General features: G+C 39.2%; 1 protein-coding gene across 1 annotated transcript in view; it reads left to right on the plus strand.

Annotated features, from left to right (window-relative positions):
* Positions 1–22,968, plus strand: part of LOC135547098 (inactive dipeptidyl peptidase 10-like) — a 149,436-nt gene that overhangs the window by 2,021 nt on the left and 124,447 nt on the right. Inside the window, exons 2-3 of the mRNA XM_064975769.1 lie at positions 18,482–18,596; positions 20,988–21,083. Of these exons, the coding sequence (XP_064831841.1) occupies positions 18,482–18,596; positions 20,988–21,083 (211 nt within the window). The remainder of the gene's footprint in view (positions 1–18,481; positions 18,597–20,987; positions 21,084–22,968) is intronic.

The raw sequence follows: 22,968 nt of genomic DNA on the forward strand, positions 1-22,968 counted from the left end.
TAGCATTTTATTTACAGAGTTCAAATAGCATTTAATATGAGATGAGATTTTGATTGGGCCTGCCTGGAGTGACAGTTGGACATGGAGAGTTTGAACTTTTGTGATGATTTAATTGGTTCCATTGCACCAGGCATGCTCAATCAAGAACCCCCTGCTTGAACCCAGGTCTGAGTAATTCATTCATGACAAACATGCAGTTAGCTATATGTCACAGGAATGTAGTGACACGCAATGCCACATAGGCTATTTATGTCAGAGACTTTATGAGGCTCTCACTGACTGCGCCTGACTCGCTGACAGCCCTAGCAGATCAACCATCCACAACATTTAATTAGTGCATTGAGAGATATACACATAGGGAAGATGCAAATATTTTTTTTTATAATCTAGTTCCAATTCATTGTCAACTTTCCCTTTTCCCTTTTTCGTGTAATCATAACTGTTGCATGGGGATGGAGAATCCTTTGATAAAGTGTAAAAAAATAAAAATAATAATGATATTTATAAGCCACAACAATCATATACATTTGTTTAGGCTCTGTAGTCCAGCATTTTGGATTTGAAATGATACAATGACAAAGAAGTTAAAGTGGAAACTGTCAGCTATAATTTAAGGACATTTTTGTGTGAACCGTTTCGAAATTACAGCACTTTTTGTACATAGTCCCCGCATTTTAGGAGACCAAAAGTAAGGTAACAAGGTCAGATTGCACCTCTAACAGTTGGGGCAATGGCATGCATACAGATTAATATAGCACGTTTTTACAACCACGGGACTAGAGAGGATAGGACAGGAGAGCGGAGTAGAGGAGGGTGGAGGATAAGGAGCGGAGAGTTGGACAGAGGAAAGGAGAGAGGGGAGGAGAAGAATGTGAAGTGGAGAGGAGCGGAGCGGGATACTGCCAAATGGTTTTCAACATAGCCATTGAGACAAGGCTGCCAACGGACCTGGGGAGATGCTACATTTCAAACAACATAATGTAGTTTACATGTAGTTAACACAGCCTCTCAAAGAAATCCACAATGATTGTGAAAGCAGGCCTCAGTTGTTCTTTATCCAATTATCAAAAAATGGAAGTACTAACGTAACAAGCCATTGACAAAGAAATCATTGTATGGTATGTTTACGCTGGGATCATTATCATTTGGTAACATGGATAAGCCCTATTTATAGATGAATCTTAACCATGCTCCCCGATTTAGATTTGGCAAATAAACACACTTTTGGCATATGTTCTTAATATTTTCCTGTGGGAATAAAAGGGAATATGAGGGAGTCCGTAGAGAGTTCGGTCTAACCTCTGATTAGAGGCGGAGAGCAGGCCGAAAAAGCCCTGTTTGTCTGTGTGTTTGTTTCGGTGTCAGTGTGTTGGGTCTGTGTTTTGTGTCTGTGTGCCTGGTGAATAAACAGAACGTCTCCATTACCCTAATCCACTCAAAGGCTGTTTTTCAAGATTAACCACATCACAAGATCACTGGCTTCAGATAGAGGAAGATGGGGTTGTCTTGTGTGTCTATGGCCCTATGTCCTCTCAGATATCCAAAGGTGCATAGGGTGCATGGATGGGTTTGGAATTGGGGCTTTGTTTTTCAGTAGTATTCAATGGGTCAATCAATACATGTACATGTTGTTGTTTAGATGGGTGTTGTTGTAGAGACATGGTTGTCTACTAATAATTAAATTACTTTTTTTGTGTTCAGATGGTTTTCTGTTGGTGTGCCTAAAGGTTAAACCTATTTTAAAACATGTTGTTGTGTACATACGGGTCAGGTTTGTGTCCTCTCTTGACATGAGTGCAAATGCCTAAAGATGTGCCTTGTATTACTGTAGCTTAGTATGGGGGGGATATGTACCTTTTTCTCCCAACAATCTACATGAATCTCAATGACAAATTTGACATTTTAGATAGATATGTACACCTCTAACTTATAAGGTCATACTTTACAACCTTAAAGTTAGTCATTGGCACAGTAATTTTTTGCCTACTTACCGAGCTACAGTGAATTTAAAATAATTGCTTAGAGAGAGGTTGAAAATAAGAACCAAACTCCTGGAGCAGCAGACCGGGCTGAGGAACAAAAAGAGTAAATCAGTTGCATGAGCAGCCCTCTCAATCCAACTCCCACTGGCTTTGTCCTTCACTCTTGCTCCTCCGTTCTCCTTTAATTCGCCCCTCGCCGGTAATTTTATAGCTCAGTGGCTGCTGGATGCCCCAATGTCACCTATGTCTCCAAAAAAAAAATACGTAAAGTGAGAGACTCTTTAAGTGCAGAGCCTGTGAGTTTGACTGTGCGTGTGACGACAATCTCCACTCAGACACATTCAGTTGTGTCTCAATGAGCTTACCCTGTGGATGGCTCCCCCATTACGATTTTCTTTTTCAATTTGATTTCCCTAGAATAGATGAAATACCTTTTTTTATTGGAAGGAAAGAGCTCAATTCTTATCCACGCTCTGAGCATAATTTGACTACGAATGTAGTCAGCTGTGTCTAATTGGCTTCAGTTAAATTTGATTGCAGGAGAGAAAAAGGCTTTAGCACATACCGTGTAATTTCAACCAAATCACATTTTAATTTGCGGTTGTGGATAATTCATTCAGATAGTAAAAGCTGATTAATATAATTACTCTATTGTCCTGCATACGCTTCTGCGGAGGTGGTCTGGGCTAATATTCAGACATTATATGGTCTAATACAGATGATTGCATCCTGTGAATGGCTATGTCCCAATTTGACTCGATGTCGCTAGAACACATTCTCTGTCCTATGCACGTCATTGACTCAGTCCGTCTTTTTACCAACACCAATATCGATATCAAAATACACAAAAAACTATACAAGGAGGAATTGTTTTGAAATGAAATCATTGAGGGCTCGTATCTATTTTATATATTGTTTGCTTTATAAACAATAAACAGCAATTGGCATAGGAGATAAGAGAGAGAAGGAGTAGACATTCATAACAGATAATATGAACGCCATTGAGTGCAAACGTGTCATAGATTTTATTCCGGACTAGACACTTGACTTCAGCGCTAGACAATGGCTATCACATGAAGCATCAAACATTGGTCATTAGAGCTCCGATAAACAAACAAGGAACCAAATAGGGCACCTATTAATTTGTGAATAGCACAGCTGGAACTCTCCATATCTACTGTGCTCAGCCACTCACATGAAAGAAAAACAGACTCGTAGATTGAGCTGTCTAAATATTGAGTATTTAGTTCCATCAGGGCCCACTCATGTTTCCCTGTGTGTGTCATGGGCATGCTGGGTAGTGTAGTTTATACATTAGAGCCCCACTGTGGAGTACAGACAAGAATTCCAAAGTGGGTGAATGGCCTGTGGAGGTGATCAATGTCCATTTTCAGAGTAGCTTCAACTTTAACCTCTGTCAAATCTTGCACTTCGTACAAAGCTGCTGTGGATCGAATGTCTTGGTCGCTTATTGGAACGTGTTGTCTGTTCTTTGGTCCAAAAAATTGTTCTGTTTATCCACTTCTCTTTGAGGATTTAACTGTTAATAGAATTTGTAAGGCATAGACTTGCATTGAGCAGGGTTATGTGATCTTGTGGCCAGTCATGTATGGACACCCAAGGTGTATATCACAGTAAATATGTGACAGAGTAATGTTGTGCTGTATGTTGTGTGGTGGTTTGCGCTGTGTTGTGATCATTGGTAAATGTTCAATTATCAGGGTACAGGTGGGTCTTGGGTACAGATGGATCAGATGCATGTCATTACAGAAATAACTAACACTTTCACAGCTTAAGGTGTTGTACTGTCTACTTTGAAGAATAAACACTCTACAAAGAATTACATATAGTTGAGCCATACTCTTCCAACTGTCATAGTTCTATAGACAAATCAGGAATCAGTAAACATTGAATTGGCTTTAGCAGATACTTTTGGTACATACAGTGACTTCAGAAAGTATTTACACCTCTTTACTTATTCCATATTTTGTTGTGTTTACAGCAGGGCTGCCAACTTTTGAAGAATGCTTAGAGTGAGATTTGCTATGTCAATTTCATTGCCCACTGGCACAACCCCTAGATGGGAAATGTTACTGTTTAAGGCTAATTTCCTACAATTCCATGCATTTTGACATGGCTTAGGCATATGACCAGGGTGGAAATAAAAAAAATTAAAACCACAGGTCACGTGTATTCAGAATGCTTTGAACATTAAATGAACATTAACAATTTGGCAATTTCGTGACATCGAGATTTTCTTTTAGATTGCAGTCTCCTTGTCCATAGACTGCTTTCAAGGTAAAAACACAAACATTTTGTAATTTGGTGGACTATCTCTTTAAAATAGGTCTGGAAGAAAATCCTGCTTGCTCTCCAAGAGTGTTGGCCTCCCTGAAGTGTTGGGTGTTTGAAAATGTTCTTGTTATAACAATTAATTTCTCAATATCAAAATTCAGTTGGTTTATGCCTACTAGTTGAAGATCCTTGTCATCATCTTGCTCTACATAGACAAAATGTGATGTTTTTATGAGTTGTGAGTTCCCCTATCATCTCTGCCTAGCATGTGTACAGTACTAACACTTATTTTGATTCCTGGAGTATTTAATATCCAATGTTTATTCAAGACTGTCCATGAATGGCTGCAAAATTACATAGCCTCATGTAACTCATTTTCAAAGACAAGTAGGTATATCCGATTTCAAATATGTGATTAACTGGCAAATTGGGAAGAAGTGGAAAAATAAAATAAGTGTAGTAACAATAGTGTTCTTGCTGACAAGCAAATATTTACCACATATTAAACAGGGTGGTTGGTAGCCAAGTGGTAAGAGCGTTGGACTCATAACCAAAGGTTGCAAGATCAAATCCCTGAGCTAACAAGGTAAAAATAACTGTCGTTCTGCTCCTGAAAAAGGCCCTCTTTGAAAATAAGAATTTTTCTTAACTGATTTGCCTAGGTAAATACAATTTTAGCCCATTGTTAAAGAATGAGAATTGTTCCACTGATCAGACTGAAACATACCGTAGGTCTATCTACTGCCTTTTCGCTGTCATAGCCTAAACGGCAATCACCAAACGAAGGAACTAATGCAAGTGTGGATTAAATCCACTTTAGTACATGCTGCCAAAAGGCATTCTGCAATAGGGACGGGAGTAACCTCTACCTCGTTTTGTTGACAACATTGTACATAAAACAGCGCTACCATGCTACTGTTTTTAGAGGTTTATAAACTCAGCAGAGAATGTTCTCTCTCTCCATTCAGCTCCACTCTAATTTTGAGGGGCGTTTCTTTAAAACATGCATCAAATCCCCTTGATCCCTTACATATGCTTCAATGTGCCACTGTTCACAGTGCTGTGGCAAGACAGGACAATGATAAAGGTTCAGCTCGTGAAGTTAAATTGCAGGTGCAGATGCTCCGATTTTAAAATGGTTTGGAGCAGTTGAAAAGTTAACGCGCTGACTATACAATAGACTAATTAGACAAATATAAGCAGTGCTTTTCAATGCGTGAGATATGAGGTGTGCAGTGAGAATGTGAGGTCAAATACATCTGTCTCATGACCAATACGTGAGAGTTGGCAGCTCTGTTACAGCCTGAATTTAAAATGGATTATGTTGATATTTTGTGTCAATGATCTACACACAATACCACATAATGTCAAAGTGGAATTTTGTTAGTAGAACATTTCTGAAATGAGTAAAAAGAAAATGTCATCAGTCAGTAAGTGTTCAACACCTTTGTTATGGCAAGCCTAAACAAGTTAAGGAGTAAAAATGTGCTGAACAAATCGCATAATAAGTTGCATGGACTCACTCCATATTCAATAATAATGGTTAACATGATTTTTGAATGACTACCCCATCTCTGTAACCCACATATACAATTATCTGTAAGGTCCCTCAACCAAGTAATACATTTCAAGCACAGATTCAACCACAAAGACCAGGTAGGTTTTTCAATGCCTTTCAAAGAAAGGCAGTGATAGGTTGATTGGTACAAAAAAAAACAGACAGTGAAAATCCCTTTGAGCAGGGAAAAGTTATTAATTATGCTTTGCATGGTGTATCAATACACCCAGTCGCTACAAAGATACAGGCGTTTTTCCCAACTCAGTTGCCGGAGAGGAAGAAACTGCTCAGGGATTTCACCATGAGGCCAATGGTGATTTTAAAACAGTTACAGAGTTTAATGGTTGTGATATGAGAAACTGAGGATGTATCAACAACATTGTAGTTACTCCACAATACTAACCTGAATGACATAGTGAGAAGAAGAAAGCTAGAATAAAAAATGCATCCTGTTTGCAACAAGGCACCTAAGTAATACTGCAAAATAATGTACCAAAGAAATTCACTTTTTGTCCTGAATACAAAGCGTTATTGTCACGCCTTGGTCTTAGTATTTTGTGTTTTAGTTTATTAGTTAGTCAGACCAGGGTGTGACATGGGGTTATTATGTATTGTATTTTCGTATTGGGGTTTGTAGTGTTTGGGATTGTAGTTGATTAGGGGTGTGTGTGTGTGTTAAATAGGTTGGCTGCCTGAGGCGGTTCTCAATCAGAGTCAGGTGATTCTCGTTGTCGCTGATTGGGAACCGTATTTAGGTAGCCTGGTTTTCGCCTTGTATTTCGTGGGTGATTGTTCCTGTCTCTGTGTAGTGTGCACCAGTCAGGCTGTAATAGGTTTCACGTTCCGTTTGTTGTTTTGTATTATTTAGTTGTTCATGTATAGTTCGTTCGTTTGTCTTCACTAATAAACATGAGTAACCTACACGCTGCATTTCGGTCCGACTCTCTTTCAACTAAAGAAGAACGCCGTTACAGTTATGTATTTTCACACATGGTGGTGGCTGCATGTTATGGTTACGCTTGTCATCGGCAAGAACAAGGGAGTTTTTAGGATAAAAATAAATGGAATACAGCTATAAGCACAGAAAAAAATCCTAGAGGATACCCTGGTTCAGTCTGCTTTCCAACAGACACTGGGAAAGTTTGTCACCTTTCAGCAGGACAATAACCTAAAACACAAGACCAAATCTACACTGGAGTTGCTTACCAAGACGAATGGCTTAGTTAGAGTTTTTATTTAAATCGGCTTGAAAATCTAGGGTAATAATTGAAAATGGCTGTTTAGCAATGATCAACAATCTACTTGACAGAGCTTGAGTAATTTGTAAAATAATAATCCAGGTGTGAAAGCTCTTAAAGACTAACACAAAAAGACTCACAGCTGTAATCACAGCAAAATGTGCTTCTACAAAGTATTGACTCAGGGGTATGAATACTTATGTAAATGAGGTATTTCTGTTAATAATTTGCCCAAAAAATGCTAAAATGTCTAAAAACTTGTTTTCACTTTTTCATGATGGAATATTGTGTATAGATGGGTGAGAGGTAAAAAAACAATTTAATCGGTTTTGAATTCAGGCTGTAACACAACAAAATGTGGAATAAATCAAGGAGTATGAATACTTTCTGAAGGCACTGTATAATGCAAAAATAAGCAAGTTGGCCATTGTTATCTTTCCGTGACATTTTGGGTTCTGTCTTAATGTCTTACGAAAGTTATTATCCCCTCCTTATGACTGTTTTATGAAGGCATCATGACTGGTTGCTTCAGGTAAAAGTGTGAACCAAATCCCAAGTCCCTTAGCCAAACAAACATTGACATTTCATATTTGATTGGTGTGATTAAAGCATGTAGAGCATGTAGAGTCTACAAAGCATATATAGTCTATAATGATAAAGGGTATAGGATATGTGTGATGATTTCTTCAGATATGTTCAGCATGCTCTTGGGTAGATTTGGTCCTTAGGCATGCTCAGACCAGCACAGATACAAAAACGCAAAACAGCTCGACATTGACTAGAATTTTAACGTACACTAATGCAACAGACTGTATACCAATGTAGCGGCCGATTATGAATCTGGAATAAGTAATTGAATGCGTTCCTACAAATCAGTTTGATACCCTCTTTGATTAGAGCGGTATGTAAATCATTTGAATTATGGATTTGAATGCACTATGGCTACATCCCAAATGGACCTTATTACCTATGTAGTACACTCCTTTTGACCAGGACCCATAGGGCTCTGGTCAAATGTAGTGTACTAGGGGAAATGGTGCCATTTGGGATACAGCTTAGGAAACCAGCATTATTACCACATTGGAGAGATGTATTGCCGTTGTATCGTGTGGTACAGATATGGAATTCAGAGTATTTTAAACAGTTGTTTACCACAGTTTTGATAGAACCATAACCAACCCCCTAAGGTCTAAGGGCCCGGGACTCGGTTTCTACTAAGCTAACATATGGAATTGTTTTAAGATTTCAAGGGCAATTTAGCTATTTAAAAAAAAAAATTAGGACCCCTGTAAGTATATAAAAGTGTTGTTTTCATTATTTGATGAAATGCATTGAATAACATATTCATACATGGCTAGAGAGTTTGGAAAAAATATATAAAGGAAGTTTGCTTTGAAGTGTCTGTCCTATATCTAAGAGATATAAGAAAGATCACAAAATAATATATTTATTTTTTTATCCATATTTAACCGCTTTTGTAGGCACTAAAGTACTTCCATATACACTGAGTGTCCAAAACATTAGGAGCACCTGCTTTTTCCATGACATAGACTCCAGGACATAGACTCTATGATCCTTTATTGATGTCATCTGTTAGAAGACAGGTTAAAGAAGGATTTTATGCCTTGAGACAATTGAGACATGGATTGTGTAAGTGTGCCAAGTGAACGGGCAAGACAAAAGGTTTAAGTGCCTTTGAATAGGGTATTGTAGTAGGTGCCAGGGGCACAGGTTTGAGTGTATCAAAAACTGCAACGCTGCTGGGTTTTTCACTCTCAACAGTTTCCTGTGTGTATCAAGAATAGTCTACTACCCAAAGGACATCCTGACAATTTGACAAAATGAGTCAACATGGGCCAGCATCCCTGTGGAATGCTTTTGACACTTTGTTGACTCCATTGCCCTGATGAATTGAGGCTGTTCTAAGGGGAAAAGGGGTTGCAACTCAATTTTAGGAAGATGTTCCTAATGTTTTGTACACTCATTGTATACTTCCATTCATTTTTTTAACTGATACCGGGCTACCTTCAGATTAGTCTTGTGAGGCTTGTGGGCGTCCAAGTGTAAAATGGAGAACACCATCGAATTCGTGAGTCTCAACATATTAATTTGTAGCCCAAATTAAAAAGACAGATTTTCGGGATATCCTGGTTTCACAAACACTGCTGTAGCTGTGGTGGATTGAGATGCAGCCCAAAAGCTTGTGACCTTTTTGGTACGTCAGAACAGTGGCATGTATTCATGGATGCCAAGGGAAACCAGGCTTCCTCAAACATTGGTCCAATAAAAACATACAAATTCTAGAACAATTTATCTTTAGTCAATCTGTGTTTTCATAATTTTCCTTAATTTGGTAAGTGTCTGAATCTATCTCATCAGATATGTCCTCAGAGCGAGCGAAACAGCACCCCTCTGTCCAGTATGTGGAGCCCATGCATCTGAGGCTGTTTGGACAAAAAGAGTATGACATGTTTCCACTGTAGCATTAATTAATGCCAGTGAGCATTTTGCCAATCAGCGTTGAGCTGAGCTCAACTGTGGTAAGTCCCGGCCAGTTTAGATTTGGCCTCACACAAATCAAATCACATCAAAAGCAAAAGACTTGCCTGTTCCTGGTCTGCTTGTGTTGTCCTGCAGTAGCTAGCTAGCTCGATCTGTAATTTCCTAAATTGTGGATTCAGATATGGATTTGGACTTGTGGGTAGCCGAGCGATTAGAGAGTTGGGCTTGCAACCAAAAGGTCGCTGGTTCAAAGAGCCGACAAGGTGAAACATTTGTCAATGTGCTCTCGAGCAAGGTATTTAAAGGAAAATTCCACACAAAACCATTAGTTCATTGTTGACATAGTTCCAAAATGTTTTGCTTGTCAGCACTCAAGTTTTCAAGATATGTAACTTTCAAAATACAGAAATCATACCAATCATACCGAAATCACACCAAATTAGTTTTGGAGTTTTCCTTTAATCCTAATGCACCTATCAGGTGTACAGAATGTGACAATAAAATATATATATTTTTAACTTAATTGTCCATGGAGGCCAATGATTATAACAACAATTCTGATGTAACCATAAATTCATACGTTTTGCCACTGGCCTGAGACGATTGAAGTAACCTAGATGTAGTAGGCTCACATTAACTAGCTAGCTAACTTAGCTGGTTCATTGTTGCTCTAAGCTAGCAAGCATTTTAGCCATGTAGCCTAGGCTAGGACAACAAAAACTAAAAGCTTGTACTATTGTGTGACGGAGTCATAGACCATTTTGCCAACATGAAAGAGAGGAGGATGACATTGCTGTTCAACTAGTCTACAGGTAAACACAAACAGAAATCAGTACCATGGAGAGCAATATTTAGCAACGTTTTCACTGTATTACACTAAGCATATATAGCCTAGTTGATTTGATGATGTTTAAGTTGAAATCATGCTCTAATAATAGAGGAAGTGCTCCTGTTTTCTTTGTGATGACTTGCGCTAACTCTTCAGGGTTCTAAAATCAGTAGTTGTTTAGTAAGCTATCAGCCTGGTCTCATAGACTAGAATCAACATACTAAAAGAAAATCCATATGTTACGTTTGGTATGGGTACAGAAGACAGAAGGTTACTTAAGGCAAAAACAAAAGAAGGGTGCTTGGTCAGGGTGGATGAATGGGCGTGAAGGTTGCATGTTTGAATCAACTTTACCATTTTAGCTAATTAGCAACTTTGAAACTACTTACTATGTTAGCTAACCCTAACATTAACCCTTTAACCGAACTCCTAACCATAATCCTAGCCTAGCTAACGTAAGCTAACTAGCTAACGTTAACGTTAGCCACCTTGCTATTGTTTGCCACAACAAATTGGAATTCGTAACATGTTACACTGTACGTATTGAAAATTCGTGCCGTTATATGAATTGTAATTCGTAACGTATCATACGAAATGGATGATGGAAATCCACAAATTAATACATACCATACCAAACTTTAACTTATTGACACTACCCATCCCTTAAGTGGGATAATTGTCATTAGCAACCGCTGAATAGCATAGCGTCACAGTCAAATAATATGACTAAAAATATTCATATTCATGAAATCACAAGTGCAATATTGCAAAACACAGCTTAGCCTTTTGTTAATCCACCTGTCGTCTCAGATTTAGAAATTATGCTTTACAGCGAAAGCAATCCAAGCGTTTGTGTAAGTTTATCGATCGCATGACCAGACATTAAGTACACTTAGTATCAGGCCCTGGCGGAGCGCCGAGAAGACGATCAAACTTGACTATCTAGAGGAAGTAAAAGTCGTAACAAGGTTTCCGTAGGTGAACCTGCGGAAGGATCATTTTTGGTCACGAAAATCAGAAAAGCAATCAAATTAATCTTTTACCTTTGATGATCTTCGGATGTTTTCACTCACGAGACTCCCAGTTACACAACAAATGTTCCTTTTGTTCCTTAAAGATTATTTTTGTATCCAAAATACCTCAGTTTGTTTGTCGCGTTATGTTTAGAAATCCACAGGAAAGAGCGATTACGACAATGCAGATGAAAATTCAAAATAATATCCATAATGTCCACAGAAACATGTCAAACGTTTTTTATAATCAATCCTCAGGTTGTTTTTAAAATATATATCCAATAATATATCAACCGGGAGTGTAGGTTAGGGGGAATAGGACAGGGGGAAACAATGGCCGCTTTACTCTGTTGCGCAAAACTCACTCTAAGAGCCCCCACCTATCCACTTACGCAATGTGATCTTTCTCGCTCAGTTTTCAAAATAAAAGCCTGAAACTATGTCTAAAGACTGGTGACACCTTAGGGAAGCCACAGAAAAAGGAATATGGTTGATATCCCTTTAAATGGTGGATAGGCATGCATAGGAACAGAATAAATAAATAAGAGGCACTTCCTGATTGGATTTTGCTCAGGTTTTCACCTGCAATATCAGTTCTGTTATTCTCACAGACAATATTTTGACAGTTTTGGAAACTTTAGAGTGTTTTCTATCCTAATCTGACAATTATATGCATATTCTAGTTTCTGGGGCTGAGAAATAGGAAGTTTCAAATGGGTACGTTTTATAGCCAAAAATGAAAATACTGCCCCCTACACGCAAAAGGTTAACAGATGGTCTATTTGATGTGTTCTGGATTTTAGTTTACTATGTTACGTCTACCCTTGAGTCCAGGTTGCAGATGTCAGAAACATGAGATTGCTTGACCATGCTGTAGGTCAGGGGTCTGCATCAGGCTGATCATACTGAGCCAAAACCGTCTCGTGAGTGATTTTCTTTTGTCCCACCAACGTTTCTTTATTTTGACAATTTTCTACATTGTAGAATAATAGTGAAGACATCAAAACTATGAAATAACACATATGGAATCATGTAGTAAAACAAAAAAGTGTTGAATCGCTGCAACAACAAACAAATGTGATTTTCTGGATTTTTTCCCTCATTTTGTCTGTCATAGTTGAAGTGTACCTATGATGAAAATTACTGGCCTCTCTCATATTTTTAAGTGGGAGAACTTGCACAATTGGTGGCTAACTAAATACTTTTTTGCCCCACTGTATGTCTTCACTCTTCTACAATTAATATGGATGCTACCATGATTACAGACATTCCTGAATGATTCATGAATAATGATGAGTGAGAAAGTTACAGATGCTTAAATATCATAACCTCCCCCCAAATAAAATGCTAACTTACCCTTTTATTGTGATGGTGAGAAGTTGGCATGTCTTGGAGGTATCATGCAGTATTTGTGCATCTGTAACTTTCTCACTCATCATATTCACGATTAATTCAGGACTATCCGTTATCATGGTAGCTTCCACAGTAATGCAGAAGTGTTTAGAAACACATTATATTCTTATTTACAACAGAAGTGACTCCAAAATGACAAAATACATTATTTACCATTTATTTTGATTGGACAAAATTTTTTCTGAAACAACCAAAACAAACAGCAAATATACCCAACATGTTTGTGGAGTCACAAGCTTGATAATAATTGCATGCTAGGAATATGGGACCAAATACTAAACTTTTGACTACTTTAAATCACATAAGTGAATTTATCCCAACACTTTTGGTCCCCTAAAATGGTGGACTACGTACAAAAAGTGCTGTAATTTCTAAACAGTTCACACAATAAGGATGAAAATACCCTAAAATTGAAGCGGAGAGTCTGCACTTTAACCTCATAGTCATTGTATACAGAACCAACTCTACCAAAAATGTGTCACTCTCCCAATACCTGTAACTAAAAGGGATATTTTATGTGTACCTACAAAACATCTCAACCCTAACTCCCCATAGACATGTGCTTCTTCTCCCTTGAGTTTCTTCTCTGAGACATAGATAAATGAAGGCCCTGGATGCATTCCAAATGGCACCCTATGCCTACACATTGCACTACTTTTGACCTATAGGCCGTGGTGAAAAGTAGTGCACTATAAAGAGAATAGGGTGCCTTTTGGAACACAGCCTTTGTCTGATTGCTTATTGCCAGAGCTGTCAGATATTTATTTATGGTTTTCAGTGTCTCCCTGCAACACAGACTTCACACTCCGATGTGGAGTAACATAGCACATTTGGAAGATGAATGACATTCTATGACAGAAAATCAAAGGGCAAAAAAATTGGCTTCTGAAAAATGGTGCCATATTAGTTTTATGACTCTGTTGTTTTATTTGGACTGTAAATCGAAACGGAAACTCTGTCTAGACTGGTGAAAGTAAAGAAAGTTAGACTTTCTAGATGGCAACATGCTTGTTTGGTTGGGCTCTACTGTTTAGCAGTCCTTTGCCTATAGGCCGTTGCCTGTGGATATGTCTGTGTATTTTATTTTACCTTTATTTAACTAGGCAAGTTATTTACCATGACGGCCTATCCCGGCCAAACCCTAACACGGATGGTGCCGCCCTATGGCACTCCCAATCACGGCCGGTTGTGATACAGCCTGGAATCGAAACAGGGTCTGTCGTGACACCTCTAGCACTGAGATGCAATGCCTTAGACCGCTGCGCCACTCGGGAGCAATGTGTACAGTAGGTGTGATAACAATTTACTTGAAGTGTTATTTATGACACATCCATAATAGGGTCATAAGCATATTGTAAAGTGGCATAACTCTTTAAGTAAAGGCATGTGTCACTGAATGTGTGTTTGGGAAACTGTGATTCCAATGACTTCAGCTATGAAGCTCTGAATGTCTTCAGCTGTGAAGCTCTGAATACGGTATATGAGCTGCAGTAGAACGGTCATGGGGGATGTCTCCCCACTCTGTGTGTGTGTGTGTGTGGGGATGTGTGAAACACACCCAGGCATTTTTTTTAATTTTCCTGGAGGCTAGAAATTTGTCAGGGCCCTGCCACGGTTTCCTAATCCCCATAATGGTAATGGAGAGACACGTCGGGCCAGAACTCTCATGACTCTATCTTTGCTCATAATTGAGTTAATAAATTAAGGATGATGATTCCAAAACTGCTAAGTAGGAAATTGTAGAAAGAGAAAGAGAAAAGCTCATGCATGGAGGGCTTTGACAATTTAGAGCTGCTGTCAACATTCAAGGACAAGGCATCCTTTTTTGTGGAATTAATGAAATGAGCGTCAGCCTAACCTCTGATAATAGATCAGCCTCCTGGGCCCTTTGGGGGTCGTAATTGATACAACACTTTGGTCCCAGAACGAAGGGGTGCCCCCTGGCATGCAAATATGGACAGCCAAAAACTGCACTCTCCATAGCTGTTGGAGAGATGCTTGAGCATTTGAAAATTTTCCAGAGCAGGAGAAATATGATGGTTTAGTTTACAATTACCCCGTGAAACCTCCAAGATACACATTTAATAAATAGACACTGAACACCTCCTCTGGAAGATGGAGCAGAAATGTCTAAAAATCATTTTGATACAGCGACCTGGGTCTAACTGGCCATTTTTCTACTTCACCCCATCTAGCCAATCACATCTTAGAAGTTGGTCGGCGGCCAGTAATCCCCTCCCTGTACCTGCAGGGTTTTGTGGGCAATTGAAGCCAGGAAAGCTAGTGGTTTTGGATGATGTGGAGAGAGGGTCTTAATGTTGCTACCTTATCAGAACTAGCAGATGTGGATGGAGGAGAGCCTTTTTAAGACCACTGAGGCAGAACTCTGACAGTGCCACAGCCTCTTACCCCACCAGTGCATGGCTATTAACTTAGGCGGCCATCTTGACCCGATGACCAGTGTCCTTTCTCCATGTTAACCTGTGAAATTGTTAAATGCAAACAGTGTTTGTGTTTCTGTCTTGTCGAATAGAGGTAATGACACACACTGATACTGTACAGCTGGTAAAAGGCTGCTTTTTGTGCCAGGGAGTTGCTACAGTAGTCGGGGGTCATGAAGTTGGAGTGTGAGAGAGAGACTCCGAGAAAGGATTTAATGCAGTGGAGAACAACTACCCCCTCTCATTGAAGGAAATTCAAGGCAGACCGTGGTACTGCAGGCATTGTTAACTGAAAACAGGATCCCTCATTATTGTGAATGGAAAAAATGGCAATCCTCATGGTTAATTTTTTGATCAAATAAAAACATGTTTTGAAGAAATTCATGGTACCAATTATTTTATTCTTATACAACAGATGTATGTCCTTGAACCAATTATTAAAAAATTTCACACAGAACGATAATAACGATAATTTAGCCTGCAGTACCCGGGTCGGCATTCAACTAGAGTTAATCAATGAGAGGGGGCAGCACTGAGCTAGCCAGCAACATCACTTCCTGGTGTCGTTCAAACTGCGCATGTTATGGGGTTTTCTTGCGTGGGCAAAAGTCTGTCCTCCATCCTTTCTCCTCCGTGACCCGTAAACCACTAAGTGGTTGAGTGGTTGAGGAGTGTGTCAGTTTGTTAGTAGGCAAACGGAAGAGTGTCCTTCCCTCCTAAAAAAATGTAGTCCAATTTTATTTATCACATGCTTCATAGAGACAACAGGTGTAGACAGAGTGAAATGTTTACTTACGGGTACATTTCCCACAATGCAGAGTAAAGATAAGATACAAATTAGGAATAAATACACAGTGAATAACATAAAAAGAATGAGCAAAAATAACATGGCTTTATATAGGGATTACCAGTACTGAGTTGATGTGCAGGGGTACGAGGTAATTAAGGTAGGTAAACAGGATAGATAATAGACAGTAGCAGCAGCATATGTGGTGAGTGTGAAAGCGTGTATGGTGTCAGTATGCATGTGTGTGCATATCATGTGTGTGTGGGTGTGTGTGTGAGTTAAATAAAGTTTCAAACATTTTTTTAAAGTATTTGTGCGTTGAAGTGTCAGTGTATGTATGTGTGAGTGTGTGGGTAGAGTCCAGTGGGTGTGCAAAGTATGTGCAAGAGAGTTAGTGCAAAGAAGGGTCAATGCAGGTAGTTCAGGTAGCCATTTGATTACATTTTAGCTGTCTTGTTTAGAAGTCTTATGGCTTAGGGGTTGAAGATGTTCAGGGTACTGTTGGTGCATTGGTACCACTTGCCGTGAAGTAGCAGAGAGAACAGTCTGTGGATTGAGTGGATGGAGTCTTTGACAATTTTTTGGGCCTTCTTCTGACACCGCCTGGTATAGAGGTCCTGGATGGCAGGGAGCTCGGCCCCAGTGATGTGCTGGGCCGTTCACATTAACCTCTGTAGCGCCTTGAGGTCGGATTCCAAACACTTGTTTAAACCAAGCGATGATGAAGCCAGTTATGCCGCTCTTGATGGTGCAGCTGTATAATTTTGAGGATCTGAGGGCCCATGTCAAATCTTTTCATCCTCCTGGGAGGCAGGAGGTGAGAGGAGGCAGGAAGTGAGAAATCTAATTGATTAAAGGCCAGCGTCTCCATTAGACGCCATCTTAGCCGACATAATTTTGCTTCAATGCGCTATTGAGTCATCACATAGGAATGAATGGTGTCACGTGATCGATGACTAAAACCATTATTGTTATTTTATTGTGTTACTTTTTATTATTTTTTACTTTAGTTTATTTGGAATATTTTCTTAACTCTTTCTTGAACTGCACTCTGTTGGTTAAGGGCTTGTAAGTAAGCATTCACGGTAAGGTCTACACATGTTGTATTCAGCGTATGTGACAAATCAAGTTTGATTTATTTGATATATTTGATATATACAGTCATTGGTTTCATGAAAACAATTCAACCATGCAAATTCCCCTCTTGAAATGCAAATTATGAAGTATTAACTTGCATTTTTCATAAAGTCTCTTCATGCCATTTACTCTGAGGTCCTCCATGCGACTTATAAACCCCTCCCTACCTCAGAGTTGAATTTAAACACAAAATGCCATAATGTTGCTCGTGTTATTCATTGAGCCCCACCACACAGCTTAGATTAAGCCCTATCATGCAGCTCATTTTGAGCCTCGCAATGGAGCTGGTTATCAATGCAGCTCAAGGTGACATGCTGAAACATCGTGGCTAGCACATTGACTATTCATTCAGCTGAATGAGTAACTTTTGTGACTGTATTATTTACTACTTTATGTTATTCTAATATTACAGATTTATAATCTAAATTTGATCATCCTGTTGTTGCAGGAAATGCAAACTTGTGGTGTGTACAAGGTTTAAAAAGTCTTCTAAAGTTGGTTATTTCCACTTCAGAATTTCTAATTTGATTTGCCCTAACTTAAAATGTATCAACCCATGCAAAAATGGCAATTCATTATTTCCACACAATAATTCACAATTTCTGTTGCGGCAAGCTTATTTTCCTGCTTTGAGAAACTGGTCAAATTGAGATCCTTCACCTGTACCTAGTGCATGAGTAAACATTTACTCTGCTGTCATTGACATGGTCATATTGTGACACAAGGACCAGCACCTAATCCTAACACACTGTGCTGTTTTAGTATTGTGTTTTTCTTCTTAGGCTGTTTACATCGTATCGTAGGGATCAACCCATGCTAACTCATGCTGATTCCTATTGTGTCCCTGCTTCAAAATGGATGTGTATGGCATGCAAGATGTCTGTGATCTGGGAATTGGATTTGGCTTTCAATTTGACATTCCAGCAATTTTACGTTATGGGTATGTTTATTGTAAGCTCCTACATAACACTTTGACTCAACATAGAAGAACTCATGTATTGACAATCTGTGGTCTTGAAAATAGTTTGTGTGGATGGAAGCAAGAAAATAGAGCTAGGAAGAAAATGTGCTCAAATCTATAACATTTATGTGGGGTTGTTATCCTTTTGTGTGTTTATCCCTGTGTTTTGTGGTTCTGTGTGTCTAGGTATGTCTACTTTTAGCTGAACATTGGTATTTTCCAAAGATGTTGAAAGGTATTTTCCAGAATGCTCTTTTGACAACTGTTGCTCTCTCTCTCTTTCTCCCCATTCTCCCTCTCTCCCTAACTCTCTGTTTCTCTACAGGACCTTGGTGCGGGAGCTCCACCTGACAGGAACTGGAAAGGAATTGCTATTGCTCTGCTGGTTATTTTGGGGGTCTGCTCTCTTATCACCATGTCTGTCATCCTCCTCACCCCAGGTACGGTATTGGGCATAGATCATAAGTACACTACACCTTGTATATTGACTCAGTTTCAGTACTCAGCTGTTCATCAACATCCTCAATTTGCTGCAATTAAGAACAGTTTATGCTGAGTGACGTATTCAGAAATCTTTGGAATGACTCACAGATGAACAGAGACCACATTGTCCCCTGGTGCTCCAGACAATTTAAAACCCCTTGAGTATCTGATGGGCTAGCTATCTATTGCATTTGGCTGCCACATAATTTACAAACCGAAGTGCTTTGTAGTTATCCAGCCCGGGCCAACATGGCTGACATTCAAAATCATTTGGCCCTACTCTCTCTGCACAATTAGCATCTGTCCTTGTCAACAGTAGTTTACAAATGGCTTAACAACATCCTCTGATTAATGGCTTAACATTTTACAGTTAAAACAGGTTTACGAAAGCTATTTATTAGACATTGTTAATGTTGTAAATTATTATTGTAGCTGGAATATCTACATAGGCCCGTTATCAGCAACCATCACTCCTGTGTTCCAATGGTTGTGTTAGCTAATCCAAGTGAATCATTTTAAAAGGCGAATTGATCATTGGAAAACCCTTTTGCAATTATGTTAGCACAGCTGAAAACTGTTGTGCTCATTAATGAAGCAATAAAACTGGACTTCTTTAGACAAGTTGAGTATCTGGAGCATCAGCATTTGTGGGTTCGATTACAGGCTCAAAATGGCCCGAAGCAAATAACTTTCTTCTGAAACTTGTCAGTCTATTCTTGTTCTGAGAAATTAAGGCTATTCCATGCGAGAAATTGCCATGAAACTGAAGATCTCGTACAACACTGTGTACTACTCCCTTCACAGAACAGCGCAAACTGGCTCTAACTAGAATAGAAAAAGGAGTGGGAGGCCCCGGTGCATAACTGAGCAAGAGGGCAAGTACATTAGTACAAGTACATGTCTAGTTTGACAGGTGCCTCACAAGTCCTCAACTGGCAGCTTCATTAAATAGTACCCGCAAAAAACAGTAGTCTCAACGTCAACAGTGAAGAGGCGACTGTGATGCTGGTCTTCTAGGCAGAGTTCCTCTGTCCAGTGTGTGTTCTTTTGCCCATCTTAATCTTTTCTTTTTATTAGCCAAATTAATATTAGCAAAATGATTTATTAGCTAAATGAATATACTATAAGGGAAACACTGATCATTTCACTGATTTCTCTCTTTCTCTCCCTCACCCCTCCAACCTTCCCTCTCTCTCTGTTAAATGTTTGGCTCCCTCTTCATCTGAATTTTAAAGGTTTCTCAAAGTGTCTGCCTCTAGAGCAGGTGAAGCCGTCCAAGTGCATCCAATCTTCTGATAAGATTTTATCCTGACTTATTTTATTCATAAAGGCTAAAGTAAGCATCACACTCAAGAGTCCCAACAGCTTTAAAAACTGCCCTAGATTAAAGTCCCTGTTTCCAGACCACTCCACATCTCTATATTAATCTGACTGTCATTTTTCTGACTAAAGCACAGACCTAAGACATTATTAACAGCTGGATGCACCATGTATAGTTACTCTTATACAGCTATATGCTGTATACATAACACACTATAAACATAGATCTAGAATCAGATTAACTTACCCACCAATGCTGACCTTGACCAGGAGCAACAACATAATGCTGACCTTAGATCAGTGTCTAAAAGCAACCTCTTCACAGAATATGTCTGGGATAGCTTCTAGGTCAAGAGCAAGGAGTCTTGACTTTGATTGGAGACTGACTTGATGACCCTAAATTCTGGGTCACCCCAAGTTCTCGAAAATGTCTTTCAGTTCCTCAGAAAGACTGATGCAGCAAGCTTCACAAATTCAAAAAAGAAGCAATACTTACACCCCTTTTCCTTTAGTATCATATGCCTGATTGCTATTATTTGCTCCTTCTGTGAGAGAATAAACAATGCTGGAAACTTCAAAATTGATAATGATAAAATAATGATTTGATCATTATTGTCACGGCCGTCTTCCTGGAAATGACTGGACCAAAGCGTGATGAGCGCACATTTCTCTTTATTTGAAATTAATGTCCCCAACAAACCAAGGACCCCACCGTGAAGTTTAATTTGGGCAATCATGCCACTAACAAAGTCTACCCACAAATGCGAAAAGCAACAAGGCTGCCTAAGTATGATTCCCAATCAGAGACAACGATAGACAGCTGCCTCTGATTGAGAACCCCACCCGGCCAAACACAAAGAAATAGAAAACATAGAAATAAAGAAACTAGAATGCCCACCCTTGTCACACCCTGGCCTAACCAAAATAGAGAATAAAAGCCTCTCTATGGCCAGGGCGTGACAATTATTGAGTTCCCAGTGATGATAGTTTGTAATTAATAAAAACATTTTGTGATTTTTTTTAAAAAGCGGACAGCCAAGCTGGCAGTGATACCAAACTCACAGTGGAAGATCTGTTCAAGCCTGAGTTTGTTGCCCACGACCCAGAGGCCAAATGGATCAACGGTAAGTGCCAACATGTACACCACAATTCTGCCATAGCTGTTGGATGATGGACAATATTGATGGAACATGGTTGCAATGTTTTGGTGAGCAGAATGTTGTGTGACATGTTGCATGTCCTTACTTCTTTAAACAAGGTGGCGTAGATTGGCAATGAAGTCTCACTGTTGGGAGTTTATTGTTGTTGGTCATGTGAATATTTAGTTATTTAAGCTTTTTGTAACTGAACACAAATAGCTGTGGCAGGGTCTAGGGAAAGTATGTGGAGATTATGCCTGCGTCTTTATTTAAAAAATTAGGCTTCATTGATAGTTTCTCACTTTGGTTTCATTGTTCCCAAAATAACGTAAACAATTATATGTATATAGTATATACTGTATATGTGGTATGAGTAAGAATGCTTAAAAACACCTAGAAATAAATAGCACACTTACACAAAAATAAACACTACCTCAAAATTATGTTAGACATTAACACGATCTTGATGTACTGAAAGTCTGCAGTTGGTTGTGCAAAGCGAAAACAAAGGGCTGAGTTGGTTCGACAACAAAAGGATGAATGATCCCTCACCTGCCTTCAACCTTTTTTAAAGTAACTGCCTAGTGTTTCCAGATTTCTATGAAATATGACCTATAGTTACTTGCAATTTGAGTGAAATAGTTTCCCCCCCCCAAAAAAAAGTTTGTTAAAAATCAGCTTTTCTGTTGGAATGGTGTGGGTGTACCCCAACAACAGAATGGTGTGGGTGTATACCAGTCATTAAAAATATTCACGCAAGTAGACCGCTGATTGTCCAGCTCAGCCTCCTTTAGACCGCTGATTGGCCAGCTACTTTAAATGTGGCACATTTATATAATTCATTGTCAAACAAAACCAGGCTTGCATGTCTCATATCCCAGCCTTTGTGTATACCAGCAACTGATTATGCAAATTCAGATACTGAATTTGTACTGTCTTTTCTATCCCTCTGGTACATATTTACATTGTATTGATTCTTTATCTGCTGGATGGGGCTTGTATGTTAAAGTAAGAGCCTGGAAGAGCAGATCTCTGAATAAAGCGTGTTAACAAGTGAAGCAAAAGTGAATCTGATTATGGTTGTGTTGTACAGACAAGATAACGATCACATTGAGATAATGGGACGCCGACTCCTTAAGATGCTCCGGAGAACCAACTTACAATCTGTTTTTCTTTCCTGCTTTCCCGATGCCATTTGGGCTGTTTGTTTCCGATTCCTCTCTGCCCTTAAGTGCTTGACTTCGATCACATGCGGGGCGGCAGAGTAGCCTAGTGGTTAGAGCATTGGACTAATAACTGAAAGGTTGCAAGTTCAAATCCCTGAGCTGACAAGGTACAAATCTGTCATTCTGCCCCAGCAGTTAACCCACTGTTCCTAGGCCGTCATTGATAATAAGAAATTGTTCTTAACTGACTTGCCAAGTAAAATAAAGGTAAAATAAAAAACATGCACCCAATTGGCCACAGGGAAGAAGCAAGGCCTTTCTGTCCATCAATATTTTATCACCTCAGTGAAATTTCTCCACTATCTCCGCACCACCATCTCATTCACAGAGCTGACCTCAGGCTAGAGATAGAGAGAGATAACATTGTGTCAAACCAGTCAGAAAACCAGGTTTATGAGTACGGCTTTGAGAATAAATGGGACAAAATGGACCCCAGACAAATAGGATGAGATAACAAATAGACAGTGAGTGTAACATGGGAGACCTGAAATTGATTATGGTGTGGCTTTGTAGGTTTTAAGATGATCCAGATGAGAGAGAAGCTTTAGATCACTGATGGGCAGCTCCAGTCCTCAGGGGCCTGATTTGTGTTACACTTTTCCCCCCAGCCCTAAAGCTAACACAGCTGATTAATAAACTAATTG

This window comes from Oncorhynchus masou, chromosome 10 (genome assembly GCF_036934945.1).
Source record: "Oncorhynchus masou masou isolate Uvic2021 chromosome 10, UVic_Omas_1.1, whole genome shotgun sequence".
Classification (NCBI taxonomy): domain Eukaryota; kingdom Metazoa; phylum Chordata; class Actinopteri; order Salmoniformes; family Salmonidae; genus Oncorhynchus; species Oncorhynchus masou.